The sequence below is a fragment of the Camelina sativa genome, chromosome 13, assembly GCF_030686135.1.
Source record: "Camelina sativa cultivar CO46 ecotype springtype chromosome 13, ASM3068613v1".
NCBI classification, from domain to species: domain Eukaryota; kingdom Viridiplantae; phylum Streptophyta; class Magnoliopsida; order Brassicales; family Brassicaceae; genus Camelina; species Camelina sativa.
In genome coordinates, this window is record NC_141892.1 from 3,046,259 (window position 1) to 3,055,947 (window position 9,689).

The window sequence follows — 9,689 nt, forward strand, 5'->3', positions numbered from 1 at the left end:
AAAGAAGAGAGTGAAAACTACATCAAGTCAATAAGTGAACCGACTCCAAGAACTATCTCAACAATAAACACTTTCGAAACTGAAAGAGTTTGTCACAAGTTTTGCAGCTCGAGCCATTAGAGGGTGGCTCCAATCCTTCCAGCCACTTGACTTCATCAAGGCCCCTTTGTACTGGAATAATGTTGGTTCTATATCTAATTTTATAAAGCTTGCTAGGTAAAATGAATCTAAGAACCAGAAAAGTAGATATTAAAGAACGTATCTACTATTTTTTTCACACTCCAATTGTTCCTTATTCCATGGTTTTTTAGATATATATAACTTTAAAACCATGAAGATTTATGATAATATTAAGTTAACCCCCAAGTTATCTCTAGATTAAATACATATGAATATGATAAGTGTAAAGTGTTAATCGGTTAATCCCAGTTTATCTCTAAGCCTTCGCGTACTACTTTTTTTTTTTTTTTTTCCGACAGCAATCCAAAGCTTAATAAAAAGTTAAAAACAAAGTAACAAACTTTTTACACTATTTAATCATGTGGAAACTCATAAATACGGTGTCGTATTAATATTTTAGGTGGGTTTGGTTGTAATGGTCTTATCAGTGGCCCACACTAGAACAACAACTCTGTCTGGTCTATGAATGAGAGAAGAGAACCCTCCCCCTTGGAAAGAGAGTTTCGAAATCAACGAGCCATCTCTGCTTTGGACCCGAGCCTACGGACCCGAACCTCGGTTTTGCTCCTCCTCCTGCGCTCGCCGTTGAAATTTGTTTCGCACTGTTCTCTCTCTCTCTCTCTCGATCACTTTATCTCTCTCTCTTCCCCTGGTTTCGTTAATTCTTGAATTCGAAAACCCTAAACTTTATCCCTACAGATTCTGCTGAAGGAAAAAAAAGGAAGCTTTCCTTTTTTTTAAGGTTCCCATTTGTTGTTGTAAGGCTACAAACGTGATACAAGTGGTGTAAGTTCACATCTCTCTCTCTCTTTTCTCAGTGGTGAAACCCTAATTTTTGCTAGAAAATTTGATTTTGTCCGCAATTATTGGGGGCGGGGTGTGAGATTGGTTTGCGGCAATTTTGATCTCGAGTGTGATTCGCGAGGTTTCCCATTAAAATTCTGTAAATTTGCTAGATTAGCTTAGTTTTTTCAGCTGCCATAGAGGTTTTGTAGCGGTGAAATTGGAAAATTTCAGCTGTTTTTTTGTGTAAGGATCTTGCTGACATTTACTGCAATCGAGCTCTTTGAGTAGTTTACTGGATTTCTCTGTATTGAGTGTGTTATAGTTTCAGAAGCTGATTGGAGCTTAGGCTTTGGCACCATAGACGTCAGTGTACGGTTTTATATCTAAGGAAACAGTTCTGATTCACGTTTCATCATAACCTTGAGGGTTGTTGCATCGGTTCTCGAGTTTTAAAATCTTGCTTTGCTGGTCTGTGGGTTCTTCAGCTTGTTGAAACCCGCTATTAATCTGCCCGATGGTTTTCATTTGATGTGGTTGCGGAAAATAACATTTTTTTTAGCTTTCTTCTGAACCAAATGTTATTGTTTCACATTTTGATTTCAACTTTAATTTTTTGCAGTGTCTGTTTTGTTTGTTTAACAGGAAAATCTATGAGTATTCAGTCAGAGCATGTCAGTTGGAGGTAGCATATGAGTTCTCGGGGAAAAAGGTGTTGAATTTGTTAAATTCTGTTTTTCACATATTCGAACTTTAGATCAAAGGAGGCACAATATTGAACTCATTTCTGTTCTCTTTTCCAAGTCCAGATATATAAAAAGTTATCTGCAGGAGCTGAATCTATGCCTGGAAACGAATTTGGGGAGAAGATCCACAATTTCTTTGGACAGGAAGGCCTATCGCAAGACCAGCGCCAGCCTCAGGTTGTTGACGCAAACTGGTCCGGTTTTAGTAATGGTCTAGTCAGCAACCAGAGGCAGATAGACCCATCCCTTGTTGCCAATCTGAAGAGCTATAACACACACCAATCTGGTATGGATTTTGTCTCCTCCGTGACAAGCAATTCCACAACTTATACTCAATTCATAGCTACGTATGTTGTTAGCTTTTAAACGTCGCTTTCTTTCTTACTCCAGTTGATCCTCAGAGAAGTCAATCAAATTCACAGCATGGTTTGAATTTTACTCAGCAGCCTATAAGGTCCGAGATCTCGAGAAGTTTGTTGCAAGAACACCAACAACTCACAAATGGTTACATGCATGGGAACCTTGGGTTGCAGACAATGCCGAATGGGGCAAATTTTTTGGGAATGGGTGTAGAATCTAGTAGGGATAGGTTACCAGCGAGGGGATTTACTCCAGAACTTCGTAAAATTCCTATGAGGTTTGAGATGGGAGAATCTCCGGTTAATTATGATTTCTTTGGTGGTCAACAGCAATTGAACACACAGCTCCCTGGCATGCTTCAGCCTATGCCAAGGCCGCAGATGACATTCAGTGATATGCAACTACTAAAGCAGCAAGTTATGGTTAAGCAAATGCATGATTATCAAATTCAACAACATCTTCAAAAACAGCAGCTAGAAGCCGGACAGCTCAATTCTTTGAATTTAAATGCAGTCAACAGAAGTCGCTCAAGTGATAATCAGTCTCATCCATTGATTAATGGCATTCCTCTTCAGGATGCATCAAGTAATGGTTGGCAGCCTGATCTTATGACAGGAAATACAAACTGGATGCATCGCGGCATCTCACCATCTGTTCAAGGTTCATCCAGTGGGCTCATGATTACCCCTGAGCACGGTCAGGCAAACTTACTGGCGCAACAATTCGAACCCTCCTTGTACGGTATGCCCGTTAGTGGGACAAATGCACCTCAAAATGCCTTTTCTTCTGTTCAGATGAACAAGTTAGCTGCGCAGCATGGTTCTGCAAACAGGAGTTCTCTCACAAATCAGCCAACTTCATTTCTGAATCAAGGTGATGGACAGGACAGTCATATGCTTCCTAGATCGACATACCAGGAGAAAGTGTTATTCTCCCATACATCAGTTCCAGATACAAATATCAGGTCCAATTTTGAAAATTTCCAGCAAGATGATTCCCGCGAGAGGAATATTTCAGTGCAGGAGAAATTTGGTCAGATGGAGGGTTCTGGTCAATTAGAAAAATCATTTATGAAAGTGCCTGAAAATATAAATGCATTGCAGAAGTCGTCAACATTAGATCCAACGGAAGAAAAGATTTTGTTTGGTTCGGATGATAATTTGTGGGAGGCATTTGGAAACAGCACTGATATGAGCTTGACAGGAAATCTTATGTCCAGTAGTTCTGACCTTTTTGATGCATGCCCCTCTTTGCAGAGTGGGAGTTGGAGTGCTCTTATGCAATCTGCTGTTGCAGAAACATCCAGCGATGACGCAGGGGTACATGGATGGACTAACCGCAATACTGGCCCACATACGAATTCTCATACTGGTAGTGGAGCCCAGGATTTGGGTGTAAAGGCTTCAAACGGCCGTGATTCCACTCGGGCAGCTGTTCAACATTTGCCTGCGAAGGGAAATAAAGTTTCAGATCATGGCCTACTAGAGAAGCCAATTGGTCAACTTAGTCAAATGGCTGGAAATATATTTCATACTTCAAGTTCTGGTATTGATGAACAGAATAATTCGCATTCTATTCAAAAGAACGAGGGCATGGAAGATAGATTTGGTATCTGGAAGGCTGCGTCTAATCAAAATGTAGCTGCTCATGTTGAACATAAGAATCACTCCACACATAATCCACAAATGCAAAGGGAAAAATATGGACTTGGCATTGCTGGTACAGGAAACAATTCTAATGCTTTGAGGGATGTTCAGGGAAATATCTCTCAACTGAAATCTAGAGACGGCAGTCAGATTCTTGAGTCATATGCGAGTAATAATACTGGATCCAATGAAATGGTAAATGCCCGTGATTTTTCTATGTTGCCTGGTGGCAGAGACACACAATCTGGTCATGTTGGTAGTAGGCCGTCAATAAGTCGCAAATTTCAGTATCATCCCATGGGTAATATTGATGTCACTAATGAGTCTCGTGATGATAAAATTTCTCATTTGTCACCCACATTGGAGCAGGTTTCTTTAGGAAACCAAGGGTATTTTGGGCAGTCAAAGCCTCTTGGTCAGCCGGCTATGAACATGCGAACTGACAGGGTAAATTTTTATCAGTTGGTTTTAACTATGCGATGTTGTAGAAATCTGAATCCTTCTGAACATTCTTTTGGCTTCTTTATGGTAGGGACATGTTTCGCAAAACGAGTTGAATTGTACAAATGAGACTTTTAATGGCATGGGATCAGATAATTCGCCGAGTACATCTGCTTCAGCTGACAGAAGTGTTGATAGGTATAATCAAGTGAAGAGTACTTCGTCAAGGTACTCGTTCTTTAGGTTATAAAAGTTTGTTTTCTAAAAATTATGTTTGCTTAAGGTATTCTCTCTTTAAACGCGTTTTTGAAGTTATACAGCTAGTATGACCGTTTTTTTATAGATAGTTTGTCAACTAACTGACAGAGTTATCTAACTATGTCACCTTAAACTCTCATATTCTCGTCACTTGTCATCGAGATGTGATCTCTGACTGTGGTCATCAAGTAGCTCTTGTTCCCTGATTGGGTGCAATTTGTGCTTTGCAATCGCCTTTCTTAATTTTTTTTTCTTTGCAGGCAGACTATGCTTGAGCTTCTTCACAAGGTGGACCAGTCACCAGAGAATTCATCAGAAACAAATGTTCCTGGTGTTTCAGAAGCGACACCCTCTGCAGACTATGGTGGTCAGTTCCAGCATAATCAGCCATCTGCTTCTCAGGGGTTTAATCTTCAGCTGGCACCTCCATCTCAACTAGCTCCTACACCTGATAACGTCCAGTTTTCTCGGAATTCTTTGCAGCCATTAAATTCATTTCATACTGGCCCTGAAAAAGGAGGAACAAGTCAATCAAGGTTTGCTCCGTGGGCGTCTAATCAATCTTTTCCTCAGCAATCCACTCATCAAGGACCATTTCCTGGAATCCTAGGAGGATCCAACATGACCTCTGGTTTCCCTTATTCCAGAGGATATCACCAAAATCAACAGATGCCTGTTCCTACTCGACAGTCAGCTGCTAATTATCCACTCAATTCATCGTCTGAGTTGTCTACCTCTCAAGTGAAAGAAAGAGATGAACGTAGTGACTTTGATCAACGTGCACAAACACCTTCCCTGATAAATCGTACAACCCACAACACAAAAGGAGATTTAGCCGAAGGATTTCCTATGCTGTCTGCTTCTCAGCCTCTGGTTGCATCCAGTTCGCCTCAGCAAAGTTCATCTTCTGGTATTATGTCTGACTCACCAGCCGGTATTTCAGCTCCGCAACATCGGTTTTGGAACCAGCCATTTAAGCCTCAGTCAGATGTTTTACGGCCGCATCCATTGCCTAGCAACAACATAGCAGTTAGCTTCTCAAGGCAGGAGAACGCAAATCGATTATCCTCCCAAACTGGAGGAAACGTTTCATTAAGTGGGAGGGACATGGTGAATATGCATGAGTTACAGAGTAAAGATACAGGTGCAAAACAAACTTCTGATGTTGGTCCGATGTTCTCCAGTATGGTGCAGCGCAATCATCAGTCCTTTGACCGCTCTCTTCCTTCAAACAACCTTGCAAAGGAAAGCTTACCTCACGATGACCAAATGGCTGGACGTGGGGAGAGCGATTCACCTAAGATGACTATGGAGAAAGTTGACAATAGTGCTAGTGATACACAAAAGGTAGCTTTCAAAGGGGAACAACAATCACCTTCAAGGTCTGATGGTTTAGTTAGAGATGGACATAGTCACAAAACGAACCACATGCCTCATTTTGGCCAAACTGTTTCTCAGAGTTTCTCCACTAAGAATTATCCAGCCTCGGCTGGAGCAGATCATCAACAAATCAGTCCTCAGATGGCTCCATCCTGGTATAGTCAATATGGTTCTTTCAAGAATGGACTGGTGCAACCCGTGAATGATATAGGGCGATCAACTCCCTTGAAGATAGGAGAACAATCGTCTAATGTTGGGAGTGCGGTTGATGGTACACATTCTATTCAATTATCAAAGCAATTTCATATGCACCAAATGTCAGGCTCTGCACCAGGATTGGAGACTCCCTCATCTGAATCCTTGCTTCTTAGTGCTACTGACAAGTTTTTAAACGTTGATAAGCCAAAGAAGCGTAAAACTGCCATATCAGAATTATTATCCTGGAATAAAGAAGTCATGCAGGATCCCCAGAGGCTTAAGACGCTCAGGTGAGTGGCTTCTGAGCACTGATTTTTATTTTTTATTTTTTCATATCCATTACCCCATTACCGTATTTAACTCTATATATATATATATATATTCTTTACAGTGAAAACGAGACTAACTGGGCCAGAACAACTAATCGATTGGCTGAAAAAGTAAGTTTCCTCATTACATGTTTTATCGCTGCTCTTTATACAAGTTGCTGAATAGTGGCTTTGGTTTCTCACAGGTGGATTTTGAGACTTTACTTGAGGATGGCCCACCAATCAGATCAAAGAGAAGGCTTATATATTCAACGCAACTCATGCAGCAACTATTTAGCCCGCCTCCGGCTAGGGTGATATCTTTGGTTGCTAACTCGAATTATGAGTTTGTTGCATATAATGCTGCAAGAGCTGCACTGGGAGATGCATGTAGCTCCAGTGGTACCAACAGGAGTGAGTGCTTTTCACCTCCGAACGATTCAAACCTGTAAGGATATTTTCTTTTTATCCTTTAAATGCTGGAGATTTTCCAAAGCTCGGGTTGTGTATTGACATGAACCTAATCCACTCTTATATAGGTTGTCTGAGAGGACGGAAACTGAAAAAATTAGTGACCATTACATCTCCAAAGCAGCTGAAGATTTCATTAGTAGAACTCGGAAATTAGAGACTGAGTTTGCAGGGTAAAAACCATAGATCTCTCTTGTAACTGATTCCAGTTTGAACTGAGTACTCAATTTGGGTGGCTTGATCTCATAAACATTTGATTCTACTTGCAGGCTAGAAAATGGAACTACACTTCCAGACTTGAGAGTTGAAGTCCAGGATCTAGAGAAGTTTGCAGTGATCAATCGTTTTGCGAAGTTCCACCCACCAGCCTCATCGATGGACCGGACCGTGAATTCACTTAGGTTAAACCCTCAAAGATATGTTACCATAGCTCCCATGCCTCAGAATATTCCAGACAGGGTACAATGTCTATCTCTCTAACTATGGATGTATCCATATAATTTACTTTTTGGCCAATCTTCCCTATTCATTGCGTTCATATATCTCTCGTCCCAAAATCTTTCTTTTTTCTTTGGGGTGGGTACGAGTTAGTTGGTCGGAAACCTGAGAACAGTTAAGACCTCCATTCCATTGTTTAAAAAACCGGAGATTTTCTACTAAATGTGTAGCGTTACTGTATGCATAATCACAAATATTGTAAGTTAAATCCATTTTTATACAGACTTAAGTAAAGAAATATTTATTTCTCAGTAAAGTAACCCACTAGGTAAATTACACCTATGGTTTCCATCCAGTAAACATAACATAGCAATAAGTGGCAATATTGTTGATACACAGCTAAGATTCTAAGACATCTTTCTCACGTCATTGAGTACTATGTCGAATCAGTCATGCTTTAAAGTCGGTGAAAACTTAACCAGAAGCTGAACTTAGGAACAGATTTTGAGGTTTAGAAGGCAACTCTAATTTCTTCCCCTACCAAAGCAATTATCTCATCCACCCTGTAACAAATACGCAACAATATCAGAAATCACTCTGTTCCCAAAAGAGTAGAACTACGGAATGATCATTGTGAAGATGCTAGTATTTTACCTATGAGTCTCAATGTTTACATCTGCAAGCCAAGTTGTCAAGTAAATCTGTTGAGCGAGAAGAGTTATTAAAAGTTTAAGGATATGATGTTAGCATAAGCATTTTCTTGTGTCGAATCAAAACTCACGCACATATATATATATATATATGTTACATGAAGACTTCGAATTTATTTTTTTTGGCCAAACGACGATTCCCTTTTTAACCAGTTAATTTTTTTAACCTGATAAAATAATGACGTGAACGATAACGACGGTGGATATTTTGGACGTTTTGGAACAGATGAGAAAAGTTGCTTATTTTATTTGAACTCACATTAATAACTAAAGAATCTTTGATAGAAAGGTACTCGCGGTTTTGTCGTTCTTTTAAAACATGGTGTATAAAAAACCTACCATATATACCCTAGGGCCCCTATTCTGGCACCTCCTTTACAGATTCCAGTTTTTATTGAGCCGAAACCATCATTGTTGGCAGGCTTGGGTGAAGATAGATTTTTTTTTTTTTTTTTTGACGGTCAAACCCCATATATTAAGTTGCAGAGATGATTCTTTTTGAGAGAGAGCCAATTAGGTACCGACGAGTTTACATGGGAAAAATAGAAACCTCGTGCTCTTACACATTTCGCAAGTTTATCGGCACGGATATTATCCTCTCGGGGAATATATTTAATACTAAAATTAGCAAATCTATCTTTGAAATGAATAAAGTCCTTCAATTCTGATGAAAAGGTCGGTCAATCCTCGATATTAGACGTCATCCTCTAGGAGGTCTGAACAATCCGTAGCAAAAAGAGCTTTATCCAGGTCCAACGCTAATAAGCACTCCATAGACCAAATAAGGGTATCTAACTCTGCATGTAATGGGGATAAGCTTCTGCGCGATCCTTTTAGCCCCATGTGCAGGATTCTATCACCGATAGACGCAATCCAGCCATGTCCACTCCTATCCACCTCCGTATGCCAAGATCCATCTATAAAGCATACAAGTGATTCTTGAGGAATTGGGATCGAAGGTATGCATGCTTCTACTACCGCTGGTGCTAAGTCTCTGTTATTTGCTCTTCTCCAAACTTCTTCTTCTTGGATAGCTTTCTCCAGTGTATCTTGCGGAGATTCGGAGATATTTTAAAACACTTCCTTATTTCTTGCCTTCCAAATGTGCCACAACATCCACGGGAACGTTCTCAAGTTTTGATCAGTTGTACCAGAGTCTCTACCACGTCCATATAGAAAATCGAGGTTGCTATATAGGGAAGGTGAAGGCAACACCATAGGATGGGAAGGGATTGTCGATAAAACCCATACTTGACGTGTTGGGGGCATTCAAATAGCATATGGTTTATAGTTTCCTCCTCCGCTGCACATTTAGGACAATCTGGGTGACGATAGATTTTGCAATAGATAATTAGTACTTTTTTTTGTCAAAAATCTTTGTTTCTTGGGAGCATGGAGCGAGAGAAGTGACATAGAGAAGACGTACATTGTGGGGGCTGTCCACAAATAGTGACCAAAAAGGTTTCTTTGCTTCTGTCTGTATCTTCTTTATCTCTCTCGTTTTCTTTCTACAAATAGTGACTTTTGCAATTTTTTTTGGGTATCAATGCGAAGTATTTATACCATTTTCGAAGTTTGATAGAATAATTCGATACTCTTCTTAACAATAATTCGATAGAATATTAAATTCAGAAATTTGAAATATATATGAAATTACAAAACTCTTGCTAATTTGGGAATGGATAAAAACCAGATATTATTAGGAAAAAAACTTACGCACAGTTTTGGAAAACTTTGATTTTTTTTTTTTTTTTGGAAAACTGTACAATG

The 9,689-nt window shown here is 39.8% G+C and overlaps 1 protein-coding gene and 1 long non-coding RNA gene across 3 annotated transcripts; one reads left to right on the forward strand and one right to left on the reverse strand.

Annotated features, from left to right (window-relative positions):
• Positions 1–633: 633 nt before the first annotated feature.
• LOC104734811 (uncharacterized) lies at positions 634–7,507 on the forward strand. Of its 2 annotated transcripts, none has more exons than XM_087481006.1 (10): positions 634–966; positions 1,609–1,675; positions 1,773–1,995; positions 2,100–4,162; positions 4,248–4,384; positions 4,675–6,282; positions 6,384–6,432; positions 6,507–6,748; positions 6,840–6,944; positions 7,041–7,507. In XM_087481006.1, the coding sequence occupies exons 3-10, from the start codon at positions 1,806–1,808 to the stop codon at positions 7,249–7,251; spliced, it is 4,605 nt and encodes a 1,534-aa protein (XP_087337132.1). In that variant the 5' UTR covers positions 634–966; positions 1,609–1,675; positions 1,773–1,805; the 3' UTR covers positions 7,252–7,507. The 2 variants fall into 2 exon arrangements, with proteins under 2 accessions (XP_087337132.1, XP_087337133.1); XM_087481007.1 differs by having other exon boundaries at positions 762–966; positions 1,586–1,675.
• A 53-nt stretch (positions 7,508–7,560) lies between these two features.
• LOC109128460 (uncharacterized) lies at positions 7,561–7,937 on the reverse strand. Its single transcript, XR_002034861.2, has 2 exons — positions 7,864–7,937; positions 7,561–7,772 (listed from the first exon to the last, which is right to left on the reverse strand). It is a non-coding gene; the product is annotated as an uncharacterized LOC109128460 (long non-coding RNA).
• Positions 7,938–9,689: the final 1,752 nt, after the last annotated feature.

Bases quoted from the DNA above. Each gene is read 5' to 3' on its own strand.
- LOC104734811 (XM_087481006.1), top strand. From the start codon at position 1,806: ATGCCTGGAAACGAATTTGGGGAGAAGATCCACAATTTCTTTGGACAG. The intron at 6,283-6,383 runs GTGAGTGGCTTC...TATTCTTTACAG, and splicing joins CAGAGGCTTAAGACGCTCAG to TGAAAACGAGACTAACTGGG. The intron at 6,945-7,040 runs GTAAAAACCATA...TTCTACTTGCAG, and splicing joins TTAGAGACTGAGTTTGCAGG to GCTAGAAAATGGAACTACAC.